This window comes from Schistocerca nitens, chromosome 11, assembly GCF_023898315.1.
Source record: "Schistocerca nitens isolate TAMUIC-IGC-003100 chromosome 11, iqSchNite1.1, whole genome shotgun sequence".
Taxonomy (NCBI): Eukaryota; Metazoa; Arthropoda; class Insecta; order Orthoptera; family Acrididae; genus Schistocerca; species Schistocerca nitens.
The window spans coordinates 178,219,940-178,239,363 of record NC_064624.1 but is presented as its reverse complement, the minus strand read 5'-3'; the positions used below and the strand labels follow the sequence as shown (position 1 = coordinate 178,239,363).

The 19,424-nt window shown below is 40.6% G+C and overlaps 1 protein-coding gene across 1 annotated transcript in view; it reads left to right on the top strand.

The window, feature by feature from the left end:
* Window positions 1–19,424, top strand: part of LOC126212753 (pre-mRNA 3' end processing protein WDR33) — a 183,996-nt gene that overhangs the window by 96,059 nt on the left and 68,513 nt on the right. Inside the window, exon 6 of the mRNA XM_049940161.1 lies at window positions 17,172–17,298. Coding sequence (XP_049796118.1) covers window positions 17,172–17,298 — 127 coding nt within the window. The remainder of the gene's footprint in view (window positions 1–17,171; window positions 17,299–19,424) is intronic.

Below are 19,424 nucleotides of genomic sequence, written 5' to 3'. Positions count from 1 at the left end.
CCGCTGCATTAAAATCAAAACTTCTGGTCAACACCCTTCGGCTTCCGCTGTCACTGCGCCGCAGCCCGAAAGTTGTGGTTTGATAACTGGCAGCTATATAAGTAACGAATCTGGAAAGACAGCGTCACTCGTCGAGCAGCTGCACGTGCAGCAGCATCGAGATAGATTAGTTACGCCGTGTTATTTTCGGAGGAGTAGGCGTTCGCGTCTTACAGTTTTTAAAGCAATAGACAACATTTCTATTACTACCAATAACATTTACCTCTCACCGTGGACAGTGGAGTGGCAGACGGTTTCACTTAACAACAGAGAGCAGTGGCGTTTGCATAGAGTTGTCAGTGCTAACGTACAAGTAACACTGCATACAATAACCACAGAAATCAATGTGGGACATACGACAAATGTATCCACGTGTGGAGAAATTTGTTATTAATGGGCTATGGTTGCAGACAACCAACACGAATGGCTTGGCTAACTGCATGACATCGCCTCAGTGCCTCTCGTGGGCTCATGACCATATAGGTTGGACCCCAGACAACTGTAAAATTATGGCCTGAGCAGATGAGTCCCAATTTCAGTTGGTAAGAGCTGACAGTAAGGTTCGAGTGTGGTGCAGACTTCACAAAGCCATGGACTCAAGTTTTCAACAAGGCTCCTTAATGATGTGTGCTGCGTCTACATAGAGTGGACGAGATCCTCTGGTTCAACTGAATTCATCATCAACTGTGAATGGTTATGTTTGGCTACCTGGATACCATTTGCTGTCATTCATCATGTGCCCATAAACTTTTGGAATTTTTATGGATGACAATGCATCATGTCACCATGCCACAACTGTTCGCAATTGGTTCGTACGGAACATTTCTGGGACATAATTGAGATGTCAGTTCATGCACAATGTCCTGCACTGCCAACACTTTTGCAACTATGAACTGCTATTGAGACATCATGGCTCAGTATTTATGCAGGGGATTTCCACCAATGACTTTGAGCCCATTGCTGCGCTACAACGGTCAAAAGGAAGTCTGACACATATTCGAGGTATCCCATGACTTTTGACAAGTCTGTTCTCTCTCTCTCTCTCTCTCTCTCTCTCTCTCTCTCTGTGTGTGTGTGTGTGTGTGTGTGTGTGTGTGTGTGTGTGTGAGGGAGAGAGATCACGGCAAGTATGCTACATTTGGAGCTGCAATTTGCTTCATACAGCACTAGAGAGGAAAACAAAAAGAGAGAGTGTGAGGTTAGCTTAGGGGACAGATGGGAAGGAAGGAAATTTGCCATCTCTCTCAAAGGAATCATCGTGGCATTTGTGTTTAGTGATTTAGGAAAAAACCAGCAAAACTTAAATCTACATAACAGGACGGGGATTTTAACTGCAATTGTTCCAAATGTCATCCATTGTGCTAAGTACTGCACCAATTTAGGTGGAAAATGAAGACTCGACAGTGACGGAGGTGACTGTTGGTGAACTAAATAAGCTTTACATGTATATGCTCTTCCCCCATGAACCATGGACCTTGCCGTTGGTGGGGAGGCTTGTGTGCATCAGCGATACAGATGGCCGTACCGTAGGTGCAACCACAACGGAGGGGTATCTGTTGAGAGGCCAGACAAACATGTGGTTCCTGAAGAGGGGCAGCAGCCTTTTCAGTAGTTGCAGGGGCAACAGTCTGGATGATTGACTGATCTGGCCTTGTAACATTAACCAAAACGGCCTTGCTGTGCTGGTACTGCGAACGGCTGAAAGCAAGGGGAAACTACAGCCGTAATTTTTCCCGAGGACATGCAGCTTTACTGTATGATTAAATGATGATGGTGTCCTCTTGGGTAAAATATTCCGGAGGTAAAATAGTCCCCCATTCGGATCTCCGGGCGGGGACTACTCAAGAGAACGTCGTTGTCAGGAGAAAGAAAACTGGCATTCTACAGATCGGAGCGTGGAATGTCAGATCCCTTAATCGGGCAGGTAGGTTAGAAAATTTAAAAAGGGAAATGGATAGGTTAAAGTTAGATATAGTGGGAATTAGGGAAGTTCGGTGGCAGGAGGAACAAGACTTTTGGTCAGGTGATTACAGATTGATAAATACAAAATCAAATAGGGGTAATGGAGGAGTAGGTTTAATAATGAATAAAAAAATAGGAGTGCGGGTTAGCTACTACAAACAGCATAGTGAACGCATTATTGTGGCCAAGATAGACACAAAGCCCATGCCCACTACAGTAGTACAAGTTTATATGCCAACTAGCTCTGCAGATGATGAAGAAATTGATGAAATGTATGACGAGATAAAAGAAATTATTCAGGTAGTGAAGGGAGACGAAAATTTAATAGTCATGGGTGACTGGAATTCGTCAGTAGGAAAAGGGAGAGAAGGAAACATAGTAGGTGAATATGGATTGGGGGAAGAAATGAAAGAGGAAGCCACCTTGTAGAATTTTGCACAGAGCATAACTTAATTATAGCTAACACTTGGTTCAAGAATCATAAAAGAAGGTTGTATACCTGGAAGAATCCTGGAGATACTAAAAGGTATCAGATAGATTATATAATGGTAAGACAGAGATTTAGGAACCAGGTTTTAAATTGTAAGACATTTCCAGGGGCAGATGTGGATTCTGACCACAATCTATTGGTTATGAACTGCAGATTGAAACTGAAGAAACTGCAAAAATATGGGAATTTAAGGAGATGGGACCTGGATAAACTGAAAGAACCAGAGGTTGCAGAGTGTTTCAGGGAGACCATAAGGGAACAATTGACAGGAATGGGGGAAAGAAATACAGTACAAGAAGAATGTGTAGCTCTGAGGGATGAAGTAGTGAAGGCAGCAGAGGATCAAGTAGGTAAAAAGAGGAGGGATAATAGAAATCCTTGGGTAACAGAAGAAATATTGAATTTAATTGATGAAAGGAGAAAATATAAAAATGCAATAAATGAAGCAGGCAAAAAGGAATACAAACGTCTCAAAAATGAGATTGACAGGAAGTCCAAAATGGCTAAGCAGGGATGGCTAGAGGACAAATGTAACGATGTAGAGGCTTGTCTCACTAGGGGTAAGATAGATACTGCCTGCAGGAAAATTAAAGAGACCTTTGGAGAGAAGAGAACCACTTGTATGAATATCAAGAGCTCATATGGCAACCCAGTTCTAAGCAAAGAAGGGAAGGCAGAAAGGTGGAAGGAGTATATAGAGGGTTTATTCAAGGGCGATGTACTTGAGGACAATATTATGGAAATGGAAGAGGATGTAGATGAAGATGAAATGGGCGATATAATACTACTGATGCCCTTGGGAGAGCCAGTCATGACAAAACTCTACCATCTGGTGAGCAAGATGTATGAGACAGGCGAAATACCCACAGACTTCAAGAAGAATATAATAATTCCAATCCCAAAGAAAGCAGGTGTTGACAGATGTGAAAATTACCGAACCATCAGTTTAATAAGTCACAGCTGCAAAATACTAACGCGAATTCTTTACAGACGAATGGAAAAACTGGTAGAAGCGGACCTTGCGGAAGATCAGTTTGGATTCCGTAGAAATGTTGGGACACGTGAGGCAATACTAACCTTATGACTTGTCTTAGAAGATAAGATTAAGAAAAGGCAAACCTACGTTTCTAGCATTTGTTGACTTAGAGAAAGCTTTTGACAACGTTAACTGGAATACTCTCTTTCAAATTCTGAAGGTGGCAGGGGTAAAATACAAGGAGCGAAAGGCTATTTACAATTTGTACAGAAACCAGATGGCAGTTATAAGAGTCGAGGGGTATGAAAGGGAAGCAGTGGTTGGTAAAGGAGTGAGACAGGGTTGTAGCCTCTCCCCGATGTTATTTGTATATTGAGCAAGCAGTAAAGGAAACAAAAGAAAAATTCGGAGTAGGTATTAAAATTCATGGAGAAGAAGTAAAAGCTTTGAGGTTCGCCAATGACATTGCAATTCTGTCAGAGACAGCAAAGGACTTGGAAGAGCAGTTGAACAGAATGGACAGTGTCTTGAAAGGAGGATATAACATTAACATCAACAAAGCAAAACGTGGATAATGGAATGTAGTCAAATTAAATCGGGTGATGCTGAGGGGATTAGATTAGGAAATGAGACACTTAAAGTAGTAAAGGAGTTTTGCTATTTAGGGAGTAAAATAACTGATGATGGTTGAAGTAGAGAGGATATAAAATGTAGATTGGCAATGGAAAAGAAAGCGTTTCTGAAGAAGAGAAATTTGTTAACATCGAGTATAGATTTAAGTGTCAGGAAGTCGTTTCTGAAAGTATTTGTATGGGGTGGAAGTGAAACATGGACGATAAATAGTTTGGACAAGAAGAGAATAGAAGCTTTCGAAATGTGGTGCTACAGAAGATTGCTGAAGATAAGGTGGGTAGATCACGTAACTAATGAGGAGGTATTGAATAGGATTGGAGAGAAGAGAAATTTGTGGCACAACTTGACTAGAAGAAGGGATCGGTTGGTAGGACATGTTTTGAGGCATCAAGGGATCACAAATTTAGCACTGGAGGGCAGCGTGGAGGGTAAAAATCGTAGAGGGAGACCAAGAGATCAATACACTAAGCAGATTCAGAATGATGTAGGTTGCAGTAGGTACTTTGAGTTAAAGAAACTTGCACAGGATAGAGTAGCATGGAGAGCTGCATCAAACCAGTCTCAGGACTGAAGACCACAACAACAACAACATGTATATCCTCTATACGGCAATTGACAGCGGAGGTTGACTAAGAGTAATTCTTGGAATATTACAGATTCCCAAGTCAGTGACTTTGTTACATGGAATACTGTAAAAAATAAAACTAATTTCACAAGTTTTTAAAACCGGACTTGGTAAACTGATTTCCGGACGCTGTTTCTGGTTGGTTAAGTTAACGTCCCCAATCGAATGTAGAAATCGGGTTTTCCACTTACACAATCGATTTTCGCTCCCAGCAAACAGTTTTTGAAATGAGCTTGGGTTTCCGGTTAGCTGTTTACCTCTAATATTTAACCGCGACACAGTCATTGTTCTGACTACATCAAAAACCGGAACAGCTGATTTTTAAGACGTGATGTTTTACGGGTGTAGGAAATTCACTTCGGGTCTTAACATGTAAGACAGCGGTTAACGGTTTCCGAAATTCTGATTTCGACGACCGGAAATTGTGTCTCGTATAAACGTCGTCGTAGTTGCGTTTAGTCACGTTATAAGAATATTACTTTGGAAAGGTACTTAGTATGTTTCTTGGATTTCCGATGCGTCAAATAAGGTAAAGAATAATTTGCCACATCAAAATTGCACTGACATATAAGTTACACAAAAATAGGGACTAAATTAAAGAAACAAGTCATAATATTGCCTACCAATAAAAGATGATTGTCAACAATAATGCTGTAAATAAAACTAAATAACATCAATTCGTATTGTAGCTCTTGAGTGTTAACTCCGAACGAATTTTTAATGCCAATTCCACAAATTTTCTTGAAGTTAAGAATTTTACTTATCATTATTCCACGTGTGTATTGAGTCAATTCTGCCGTTTGGAGACAAATGGTTTTATGGTTTCACCTGCATATCAGTGTTTTAGTTAATATCGGGTATGTTACTGAAACAAATATTCGGGATGTTGAGATAGTCGAATGAATTATTAACTACAGGCTAGTCTCGCAGGATTTTAGGGCAAAGTATGATCATTCCTCATGGCGCCATAAGAGCGAGTGCCTGCACGTTTCGATATATCGATTTTCACGATGTTATCGTCCTTTTGTGGATCCGCCATGTTGATATGTAATTCGTCAAATACTGTGGTAGTTTTTAATTTTCATGTTAACATGAATGAAACATAAAACTATACATTATTATTGCATTGATTGACGATTTGTCAAAGAATATTTAATGTACGATGGTATATTTTGTCACTCAAGACACACACAACATAAAAACACACAGCAAGGAGGGCAGATACGAGATGGAATCAAAGCATTCGAAACGCGTTTGAACTGTTGACATATAGATGATCCGTGTAAGATGAGAAATATGTATTGGATCACATTTTAAAAACTGTACGTCATGATTCACGGAGATTGAGCGTCCAAAGGTATGCTGAAAAAATTGCAAGGAAGATTGGTCGACAAGGGACAGAGTTTAAAGCTTGAACTGGACAAGGAAGGGGAAAGAAATGGACTTTGGATTTCCGGCATTTAGCTTGTGCGATTACTTCGAAACCCCTGAAATACTAGAACTGATAGCTAGACGGCGACAGGAAACCTTCACCTGTTAAATGTGAGTCAAATGAACTCTTCGCGCGACGAAAAAAATTTTGAAGCCGACCCTGAATTTTTTTTCCCTTTATTAGATAGAGACTGCACACAACCACGAGAAGGTTAAAAAACGTCGACTATTAAATAAAAGAAAGAAGTGTACTTTAAATCATATGCAACCAATTGAATATATTGGAAACAAATGATGTAGAAAGAAGGGCATAACGTATCTCAGCGGTAAAAGTGCAGGCAACGTGTTAGAGTGAACTTACCATTTAACTGCTTAAAAAGGTTTCCGCTGTTCTGGTAATTAGAATATTATTGTTTTATTGTGCAAAAGTTTTCAACACATCAATTATGTAAAAAGTTTTATTGCACCCATAATTCCCAAAATTACAATTTAATACTGATAACGTAGAATAATTACTGCCAGGCAGAACACTCAACACGTGAACTCACGAATTTCATTTGAAGTTTAAACTTTTTCTTTTTTTAATTGGATATTTGGTGACGCCCTGCTTACAACCTAAAAGATTCTTTGACTTGACGTAATTCAATCTGAAAGCAGATTTAATTTCCAGCCATCCCACAACGTAAAGTGTCTGCACGAAACTGGAAGTTTTGATATAATGAAGAGAGAGAAAGGGATGGACCTTAGTTTATTGGGAGAATGTACCAAGAAATGTGCACAATGCTAAACTGTCTAAACTCATAATCAAATACCCATTACATTTGTAATTTCTCTTACATTAGACTTATCACTTTAGTCTGCTTTAAGCTGCAGACTGCTGAAAGAAAATGGAGTTGCAGCATTTTATCTTTCCTGATGACATGAAGTTCTACTGTAAGGATTAATGATGATGGTATCCTTTTAGTTAGAATAGTCCCTATTTGTATCTCAAGACTATTCAGGAGGATGTTTCGCCGGGAATAACAGTACTGGCACTCTATTGGTTAGATCTCTTAATCAGTTAGAGAATTTAAACAGGGAAATCGATAGGTTGAAGTTGGATGGTGTGACGATTAGTGAAATGTGGGGGCAGGAAGAACATCATATATGGTCCTGTGAGTACAGTGTTGTAGATACAAAACGTCTTTGGTAATGTAGGAGTAAGGCTACTAATGGATAAAAAGCAGGTAAGTTACTATGAACGGCATGGTGAATACATTATTTAAAGCTAAGAGAGACACGAAGTCAAACACCCACCACAGAAGTAAAAATTTAAATGCCTACTAAGATTAGTACTTGTACTTGATTAGATTAGATTAGTACTTGTTCCATGCGATAGAATTGAAAGAATGTATGCTGAGATAAATTATGCCGATAGTTAAGGGAGAGAGAGAGAGAATATTAGTTTTGATGGGGAATTGGAATTCGACAGTAGGAAAAAGGAAGAGAAGGATGATATGTGTTTGGGGAGGGGAGGAGGATGAAAAAGAAGGGAAGCCTCCTGGTAGAATTTTGCACAGAAATTAATTTAATCATTATAAAAATTTGTTTTGAGGATCATGAAAGGAGGCTGCATATGTGGAAGAGACCGAGATACACCAGAAGGTTTGTGATAGATTATATAATCGTAAGACAAGATTTTGAAACCAGATTTTAAACTCCTTATATTTCCAGGAGCAGATGTGAACTTGGGCCATAGTTTATTAATTATAAACTGGAGAACCTTGGAGAAAGGAAGGAAATGAAGGAGATGGGACCTGGATAGACTGAAAGAACTAGAAGTTGAGAGTTTTGAAGGCAGCATTAGGCAACAGTTGACTGAAATATGGGAAAAAATATAGTAGAAGATGAATGAGTAGCTATGAGGATGGAATAATGAAGGCAACAGAGAATCAAATAGGCAAGAGCTAGTAGAAACCTTGGATAACACACACAATATTGAAATTAATTGACAAAAAGAGAAAACACAAAAATGGAGCAGGCGTAAAGCAATTTTTTTAGTCAATTCTGACTCTCTGGAACCCTGTGAACTAAAGCACGCCAGTTTCTTCCCACCGATTTTCCAGATTGGAATTACACCTCTTTTGCAATGTCATTGATCCATCTCATTTATTGCCGCCCTCTTTTCCTTGTGCCTTTGACGGAGAAAAAATGGCTCTGAGCACTATGGGACTTAACATCTGAGGTCATCAGTCCCCTAGAACTTAGAACTGCTTAAACCTAACTAACCTAAGGACATCACACACATCCATGCCCGAGGCAGGATTCGAACCTGTGACCATAGCAATCGCGCGGTTCCAGTCTGAAGTGCCTAGAACTGTTCGCCCACACCGACCGGCCTTTGATGGAGACACCATGGCATATAGCCACTGTGAAGAACCTTCTAAAGAAACAGAGATTACTGCATAATAGGCGTAAAATAAAACATAGGGCATACATAGAGATATGCTGAATGAAACACATTTGGCTGTCAGGAGAGCGATGCTTGATGCCTTCAACGAATACTGCAGAAGAATATTGTCAAATGATACTTCACAGAACCCAAAGAAATTCTGACTGTATGTAAAGGCTGTTAGTGGCACAAAAGTTAATGTCCATTCCCAGGCGAATGAGACAGGAACTAAAATTGAGTGTAACGAAGCAAAAACTGAAATGCTTAGCTCCATTTTCATATGCTCGTTTACAAAGGAAAACACAGGAGAACTGCCCAATTTAATCCTTGTACCACTGAAATTATGAATGAAATAACTACTAATGTTAGAGGTGTTGAGAAACAGCTCAAATTGTTAAAATTGAACAAAGCTCCAGGGCCCGATGGAATTCTTATCAGATTCTGTAGTGCTGCCGAGTTAGCCCCCCTTCTAATTATAATCCATCAAACAAAAAACTGTGCCCATTTCTTGGGAAAAAAAAAAGCACAGGTAACACCCGTCCGCAAGATGGCTAGTAGAAGGGGACCACAAAACTGCCATTCAGTATCCTTGCAATCGATGTCTTGTATAATCTTAGAGCTCAGACATAATGGCGTATCTTAAACTGAATGACCTCCTCAATGCCAACCCACACGGATCCCAAAAACATTATCATGTGGAACCCAACTTGCACTCTTCTCATGTGACATACTGAAAGCTTTAAATCAAGGCAGTCAGGTGTGTGGAGTATTTCTTGATTTCTGAAAAACAGTTGACGCAGTACCATACCTACTCATATTGTAAAAAGTATTATCATATGTGGTATCAAGTCAATTTGTGACTGGATTGAGGACTTTTTGATATGGAGGACACAGCATGTTATCTTGGATGGAGAGTCATCATCAGATGTAGAAGTAACTTCAGGTATGCCCCAGAGAAGTGTATTGGGAACTTGCTGTTTGCATTTTGTGTTAATGATGCTGCAAACAATATTAATCACAGCCTCAAACTTTTTGCATATGATGCAGTTATCGAAGATGAACTACTATCTGAAAGAAGCTGCTTAAATACTCATTCGGGTCGTGATAATATTTCAAAGTGGTGCAAAGATTGGCAACTTCTTTTAAATTTTTAGAAAAGTAAAATTGTGCATTTCACAAAATGAAAAACCATAGTATCCTATTACTATAATATCAGTGACTTACTATTGGAATCAGCCAGTTCATACGAATACCTGGATGGAACATTTTGTAGAGTCATGGAATGGAATGTTCACATAGATTCAGTTGTGGGTAAAGCAGATGGTAGCCTTTGGTTTGTTGGTTTGGGAGGATATTAGGGAAGTGCAATCAGAGTATAAAGGATATTGCATGCAAATCACTCGTGCAGATGGTTCTAGAATATTGCTCAAGTGTGTGGGACCAATACCAAATAGGACTATCAGGGGATATTGAACATATACAAAGAAGGACAGCATGAATGGTCACAGGTTTATTTGATTCCTGGGTGAATATCACAGAGATACCAAAGCAATTGAGTTGGAATACTCTTGAAGATAGACATAAACTATCTCGAGAAAGCCTATTAACAAAGTTTCAAGAACTGGCTTCAATTGCCAACTCTAGGAATGTACAACAATCCCCTACATATCACTCTAATAGGGATCGTGAGGATAAGATTAGAATAATTACCACATGCACAGAGGCATTCAATCAATCATTCTTCCTACACTCCATACGTGAGTGGAACGAGAGGAAACCTTAACAACTGATACAATGGGATGTGCCCTTTGCCATGCACCTCCTGGTGACTTGCACGGTATTAGATGTTGATGTAGAGGAGTATGCTATACAAAGATAAGTAGAAATAGATAAAGGTGAGATTGTGAGAATTAGAAGAGCAGTGAATGAAACAAGACCCCTGTAATAGCTGACATTCCCTCAGAATTGCTGAGATCCCTGGGAGAGGCAGCCATGACAAAACTATTCCATGTGATGTGCAAGATATATGACACTGGCAATATACCCTCATACTTCAATAAGAATGCAATAATTCTAATTCCGAAGAAGGCATGTGCTTACGAGCATGAATATTACTGAACTACCGGTTCAGTAACTCATGGTTACAAAATGCTGACATGAATTATGTACAGAATAATAAAAAAACTCGTAGAACTTGATCTCAGGGAGGATTGCTCTCACTTCTGGGGAAATGTAGGAATGTGTAAGGTAAAATATATCTGAAAACAAAGATGATGTGACTTACCGAACGAAAGTGCTGGCAGGTCGATAGACACACAAACAAACACAAACATACGCACGAAATTCTAGCTTTCGCAGCCAACGGTTGCTTCGTCAGGAAAGAGGGAAGGAGAGGGAAAGACGAAAGGATGTGGGTTTTAAGGGAGAGGGTAAGGAGTCATTCCAATCCCGGGAGCGGAAAGACTTACGTTAGGGGGAAAGAAGGACGGGTATACACTCACACACATATATATATATATATCCATCCACACATATACAGACACAAGCAGACATTTGTAAAGGCATGAGACCATGTCACCCTCACAACATCCCCACAATGACCCCATTAAGTTTTATTTACATTCCCTCTGCAAACATGCCTTCGCCCTAGCCAGATTACACTCCCACATTTTATTTTCTCAGGCTTGTCTGACATTTGGCATTACCCCCAAAGGCCTCACACTTAAAGTTACCATCTCTGGCTGTAACCCTTCTTTCCATCAGTCCCTATACCAGTTCCAAACTGGACAATCCATTGCCCTCACCCACCTAGTCCTTCACCTACACATCAACTCAGCCAATGAACACACCCGTCAACTCCTATCCTTAATAAAAGTCCTCAATCTTTCCTCTCCCACATCCACACCGGCTGTTCAGAGCATCCTCCTACAGGCCAACCGCAAATTAGTACAGCATGCCACCCTCCACCTCAAAAAACTATCCAATCTCCTGGTTTCCCACCTCCGGAAAGGGTACTCCCTCACCCTTCACAACCTTTCCAGCAAACCTCAACCTCCTCTCATTGCACACAGACCCAGTCTCTCCCATCTACTCAACCTCCCACTTCCAGCTCCACTCCCCCCAAAACCTCAAAATTCCAATCAACATAATCTGGAACCACAACACCCTAATTCAGTAGTTAACCTTTCCTCCAAACCTCTCTCCCAATCCGAAACCTCTGTCCTATCCAAAGGCCTCACCTTCAGCCCCACTCCCAGATTCAACCAAACAGCCCTTGTCACAGATTTACTGTCCTACACCCGTACTCTCTGTTGGAAGCATCACTTTGCCACGAAGAAAAATGATCCTAATCCTACTCCTAATGATCCAACTCCACAAGACACTATCCAAATTGAACCCTGCCTGGAACAGTTCCATCCTCTGTCACAGTGGGACCCACCTCCTCTTCCTCAAAATCACCCTCTCCAAACTTTCCAGGAATTTCTGACTTCCAGCCTTGCCTCTCAATCCTTCTTAAAAAATCTTAATCCTACTCCCAACATCACCACTGCTGAAGCCCAGGCTATCCGTGATCTGAAGGCTGACCGATCCATTGTCATTCTTCCGGCAGACAAGGGTTCCGCGACCGTGGTACTTGATCGTCGGGAGTATGTGGCTGAGGGACTGCGTCAGCTTTCAGACAACACTACATACAAAGTTTGCCAAGGTAATCGCATTCCTGATGTCCAGGCGGAGCTTCAAGGAATCCTCAGAACCTTAGGCCCCCTACAAAACCTTTCACCTGACTCCATCAACCTCCTGACCCCACCGACACCACGCACCCCTACCTTCTTCCTAAAATTCACAAACCCAATCATCCTGGCCGTCCCATTGTAGCTGGCTACCAAGCCCCCACAGAACGTATCTCTGCCTACATAGATCAACACCTTCAACCCATTACCTGCAGTCTCCCATCCTTCATCAAAGACACCAACCACTTTCTCGAATGCCTGGAATCCCTACCCAGTCTGTTACCCCCGGAAACCATCCTTGTAACCATTGATGCCACTTCCTTATACACAAATATTCCACACGTTCAGGGCCTCGCTGCGATGGAGCACTTCCTTTCACGCCGATCACCTGCCACCCTACCTAAAACCTCTTTCCTCATTACCTTAGCCAGCTTCATTCTGACCCACAACTTCTTCACTTTCAAAGGCCAGACATACCAACAATTAAAGGGAACAGCCATGGGTACCAGGATGGCCCCCTCGTACGCCAACCTATTCATGGGTCGCTTAGAGGAAGCCTTCTTGGTTACCCGGGCCTGCCAACCCAAAGTTTGGTACAGATTTATTGATGACATCTTCATGATCTGGACTCACAGTGAAGAAGAAATCCAGAATTTCCTCTCCAACCTCAACTCCTTTGGTTCCATCAGATTCACCTGGTCCTACTCCAAATCCCATGCCACTTTCCTTGACGTTGACCTCCACCTGTCCAATGGCCAGCTTCACACGTCTGTCCACATCAAACCCACCAACAAGCAACAGTACCTTCATTATGACAGCTGCCACCCATTCCACATCAAACGGTTCCTTCCCTACAGCCTAGGTCTTCGAGGCAAACGAATCTGCTCCAGTCCGGAATCCCTGAACCATTACACCAAAAACTTGTAAACAGCTTTCGCATCCCGCAACTACCCTCCCGACCTGGTACAGAAGCAAATAACCAGAGCCACTTCCTCATCCTCTCAAACCCAGAACCTCCCACAGAAGAACCTCAAAAGTGCCCCACTTGTGACAGGATACTTTCCGGGACTGGATCAGACTCTGAATGTGGCTCTCCAGCAGGGATAAGACATCCTCAAATCCTGCCCTGAAATGAGATCCATCCTTCATGAAATCCTCCCCACTCCACCAAGAGTGGCTTTCCGCCGTCCACCTAACCTTCATAACCTCTGAAACTCTTTGCCTTTACAAATGTCTGCTTGTGTCTGTATATGTGTGGATGGATGTGTGTGTGTGTGTGTGTGTGTGTGTGTGTGTGTGTGTGTGTGTGTGTGTGTGTGTGTGTGTGTGCGCGCGCGCGAGTGGTTACCCGTCCTTTTTTCCCCCTAAGGTAAGTCTTTCCGCTCCTGGGATTGGAATGACTCCTTACCCTCTCCCTTAAAACCCACATCCTTTCGTCTTTCCCTCTCCTTCCCTCTTTCCTGACGAAGCAACCATTGGCTGCGAAAGCTAGAATTTCGTGTGTATGTTTGTATTTGTTTGTGTATCTATCGACCTGCCAGCACTTTCGTTCGGTAAGTCACATCATTTTTGTTTTTAGATATATTTTTCCCACGTGGAATGTTTCCCTCTATTATATTCATAACAATGTGTAAGGTAATATTGACCATATGACTCACCTTAGAAAACTGGCTGAAGAAATGCAAACCTACTTTTGTATCATTTGTGGATTTTGAAAAAGCTTTTGACAGTGTTGACTGATATACACACTTTGAATTTATGAAACTAGCAGGAATAAAATGCAGGGGATGGAGGTTATCTACCATTTCTAAAGAAACCAGATTGCAGTTACAAAAGATGAAGAACATGAAAGTGGAACTGTAGTAGGGAATGAGACAAAGCTGTAGCCTGGCATCAGTGTTATTCAACGTATACATGAAGCAAGCTGTTAAAAAATGAAGAAAAATCTGGAAAGAGAATTAAACTGCAGGGAGAAATAAAAACTTTTGGATTTGCTGTGTCTTCCAGAAGCGCTTAAATGAAATGGACAGCACCTTGTGTTATAAGTTGAACGTCTGCAAAAGTAAAACAAGGATAAAGGAATGTAGTCATATCAAACCAGGTTAGGCTGAGGGTTTTAGGTTAGGAAATAAGGCACTAAAAGTAGTAGGAAATAAGGCACTAAAAGTAGTAGATTAGTTTTGCTGTTTGCCCAGCAAAATAATCGATAATGACAGAAGAGATTAGATTAGATGTACAGTTTCTTCCAGTTGATCTGTAGTGAGAACATCCTCCAGTATGTAGAACATGTCAGAAGAACAAGAATACACAATGAATATTTATATTGAAAAACAAACATACTAATGTACTTGCCACAGATCCGAAATGGAATAATTGCCATGGACGTGGAATGAGTCAAAAAAAATTTAAAACATATTTTTATTTATGATGTAATCAACACTGAATAGAAGAGTCATTTTACAACATTTATTTACAATGCTTGTATTACTGCACTGAATTTGTACAAAAAGGTTCCTCTCAAACTGAGCTTTATTTGTAGTTAATTTTTTATGGCTGTTGACAAATTATTGAAAATGTGTGTTCCTGAATAATGGACTCCTTTTTGGACCAAAGTAAGTGACTTTGATTCTTTGTAAAGATTATTCTTATTTCTAGTTCTGATTTTGTGAGCTGAGCTCTTGGTTTGAAAAAGAGATATATTTGTAACAACAAATTTCACTAAGCAATAAATATATTTGGAAGTGGGTAGTAGTCAGTATCCCTACTTCCCTAAAAAGACCCCTGCAGGATGTTCTTGAGTTCACACCACAAATACTTCTACTAACACTTTTTTTGTACCCAGAAAAATTTAGCTTGGCTTGATAAGTTACCCCAAAAAATAATCCCGAATGACATTGTGAAATGAAAGTAAGCGTAGTATGCAAGCTCCTTCATTTCATATCCCCTATGCCTGACAACATTTGCATTGCAAATAGAGATTTGTTTAGGCACTTCAGCAATTCCGTGGTGTGCTACTCACAGATGAATTTATTATCAAGCTGTAACCCCAAGAATTTAACACTGTCCACTTCTTCTGCCTGTTTGCCATTATATTTTAGACATATACCAATGGATACCACTTACAAGTTCTGAATTACATTTAGTGACAAGAAATTGGCTACGAACCATTTATTAATGTCCATGAAAATTTCATTAACTGATCTTTCTAAGACTGCACTTGAGTTGCTATTTATTTGAGTCTTTGTATCACCGGAAAACAAAAGAAACTTGGTATATCGCAATGTCACTGGTAAAAGGTCATTGATAGATACAAGAAAAAGCAAAATCCTAAGGTAGAACCTTGTGGGACACCACATGTAATTAATTCCCAGTTTGATGATGCCTGATAGCTTAACTCATGTCTCTTTCCTAATGAAATCATTAAAAGAAGTAGTGAGTGTATAAAATACAGATTATAAGCAAGAAAAACATTTGTGAAAAAGAGAAATTTGTTAACAGCCAGCATACATTTGAATGTTAGGATGTCTTTTCTGAAGAAATTTTTTTAAATTCAGCCATGTATGGATGTGAAACATGGGTGACAAACAATTTGGACAAGAAGAGAACAGCACTTTTGTAATGTGGCACTACAAATGAATTTTGAAGATTACATCAAATAACTAATGAAGAAGTACTGAAATGGAATGAGAAGAAAATAAATTTATGAAATATCTTGAATAAAAGAAGGGATCACATAATTGGATATATCCTGAAGCACTAAGGAATTAGTTTGGTAATGGAGAGAAAAAGAGAGAGAGAGAGAGAGAGAGAGAGAGTGTGTGTGTGTGTGTGTGTGTGTGTGTGTGTGTGTGTGTGACACAGGATAAGCTAGTGTGGACAAACCTGTCTGCACTGAAGACTATAACATAACAACAAATTTGCTCACTTCACTTTTTATCTTTTCCCTAGAATATCAAACTTGGTTAGATTAGAGGTGCATAGTACTGAATAACAATTGTATCTGCAGCCAGTCCATAGTGTGGAAAAGGCAGTTCATCAAGACACAAGCCTTACTTAATTGTAAATTTCACTACAACAATCATATAAAAAGATGAAGCTGTTCAGAGCTCTGTCTATACTGTGAATTGTTGTTTGTCAAGATTGTTTCTATTTTTCCTGAGAGTATACACACACCACTACCAGCACCACCACCACCACCACCACCACCACCACCACCACCACCACCACGCAGACACCCAAGCACACACATGACCATGTTGCTGTGATCTGTGATTATGGGAGTGTGCATTTGGGTGTCTTGTGTGGTTGTGTGTGTGAATGTGTGTACTACTGCTGGAAAAAGAACTAGTATGAATGCTGTTTTTTGTTGTGTGTTACTGTGCTCCACACATCTTTTCTGGGAGTATTTTCACATTAATAAACATTAAAAATGTGTTTTCACAGTGGCAGTAAATCGTATTTGCGAGTGTCCATAGTATATATGTCATTTTCAACCTGCTTTTAGTTTATGGTTAATGGTAATTGAACAGTTTTTGAAAGTTTTTGCTCAAAATTATCCATACTTTTGCACCCCCATATATTTACTGTTTCTCCCAAAAAGCTCATACTATATTGACTTTTACCACTATAATTTAATTTTTGATGGTACTCCAAGCCAATCATTGGTATTGAACAACACAGCAGAAGTCCACAATTCTGTGTATATACAACACACCTGCTTTCATATCCAGATATCTGGACACTCACTGACACTATCTAACATAGTGCTTTAAAATAGACCACCACTAATTGGACAAAATTTTTGCTTGTCTGAAATGTGTGTATTTCCAACCATTTCTCTCTCTTTTTTACAGGGCATGGAGCTGATGTGAAGTGTGTTCACTGGCATCCCCAGAAAGGTCTCATCATATCGGGCAGTAAAGATAACCAGCAGCCAGTCAAATTGTGGGATCCCAAAACAGGACAGTCTCTGGCAACATTGTGAGTATATGAATGTTCAATAAAATTTTTCTGGATTTGTGACTGCATTGTCAATATATATAAAACTACCGACGTTGCGATCCCTGTTGCAAGTGACCTTCGTCAGGGTGTTTTTGTTTTCTGCTGAATGAGAAAACTTTGCTTCTTATATACCTGCAGACATGGCTGTTATCTAATTCTGATAGGCTGTTTAGGATGAAGGGGAGGGATGTTAGAAGTCTTTATTGGTGTTTTTGTTGTTTCTTTTCATTGGTGGAAACCCGACATTTTGATTGGTGTTTGCATTACTGCTTGTAATTGGTGGAAATTGGCCAATGGAACACCAGGCGGCAGCTGTGACGCGGCGTTGTTTTCCTACTTTCTAGCACCGGCCGAGACACACCAGTACTCTATGTACGTGCAGCCGCTGTAGACTCTCGTGTGCCCGTATGTGTTGCTTCACGTGAGCTATCGTCCCGTAGTGCTGTTATTGGTGGCAGCCAAGACGTCGGAAGTCAGTAGCCGTCTTCTCTGTTCATATTTGCCGGTTGCTTGGCTATTTCTATTGCCTCTCTAATCTTCCTCCTGAAAGTAAGAGGCTGTTTCGCCAGTACGCGAGCTTCACCAAAATCAGTCTGTTTGTTCTGCCACCACTGACTTGGTGTGCTGTCTTACGCGGATATATCTTTTGTGTTCAGATATCCGTGTGCTGATTGATTGCCCTGTCTCACCTCCATACACTAATTCACATTCACACCTGATTTTGTAAACTCCAGCAACATGTAGTTTGTCAATTGTGTATTTTGTTGTGCGAAGAAAATCTTTTATTCTGTTGCTGCTTTGGAAAATCGGTGTGATGCCTGCTCGACAGAGAATTGTGCCCACCTATTTAGTGACACCGTGAACATACGGTATCTACATCTACATCCATACTCCGCAAGCCACCTGACGGTGTGTGGCAGAGGGTACCCGGAGTACCTCTATGGGTTCTCCCTTTTATTCCAGTCTCGTATTGTTCGTGGAAAGAAGGATTGTCGGTATGCTTCTGTGTGGGCTCTAATCTCTCTCACTTTATCCTCACGGTCTCTTCGCAAGATATACGTAGGAGGGAGCAATATATTGCTTGACTCTTCGGTGAAGGTATGTTCTCGAAACTTTAACAAAAGCCCGTACCGAGCTACTGAGCGTCTCTCCTGCAGAGTCTTCCATCGGAGTTTATCTGTCATCTCCGTAACGCTTTCGTGATTACTAAATGATCCAGTAACGAAGTGCGCTGCTCTCCGTTGGATCTTCTCTATCTCTTCTATCAACCCTATCTGGTACGGATCCCACACCGCTGAGCAGTATTCAAGCAGTGGGCGAACAAGCGTACTGTAACCTACTTCCTTTGTTTTCGGATTGCATTTCCTTAGGATTCTTCCAATGAATCTCAGTCTGGCATCTGCTTTACCGACGATCAACTTTATATGATCATTCCATTTTAAATCACTCCTAATGTGTACTCCCAGATAATTTATGGAATTAACTGCTTCCAGTTGCTGACCTGCTATATTGTAGCTAAATGATAAGGGATCTATCTTTCTATGTATTCGCAGCACATTACACTTGTCTACATTGAGATTCAATTGCCATTCCCTGCACCATGCGTCAATTCGCTGCAGATCCTCCTGCATTTCAGTACAATTTTCCATTGTTACAACCTCTCGATACACCACAGCATCATCTGCAAAAAGCCTCAGTGAACTTCCGATGTCATCCACAAGGTCATTTATGTATATTGTGAATAGCAACGGTCCTACGACACTCCCCTGCGGCACACCTGAAATCACTCTTTACTTCGGAAGACTTATCTCCATTGAGAATGACATGCTGCGTTCTGTTATCTAGGAACTCTTCAATCCAATCACACAATTGGTCTGATAGTCCATATGCTCTTACTTTGTTCATTAAACGACTGTGGGGAACTGTATAGAATGCCTTGCGGAAGTCAAGAAACACGGCATCTACAGGGTGTTTCAAAAATGACCGGTATATTTGAAACGGCAATAAAAACTAAACGAGCAGCGATAGAAATACACCGTTTGTTGCAATATGCTTGGGACAACAGTACATTTTCAGGCAGACAAACTTTCGAAATTACAGTAGTT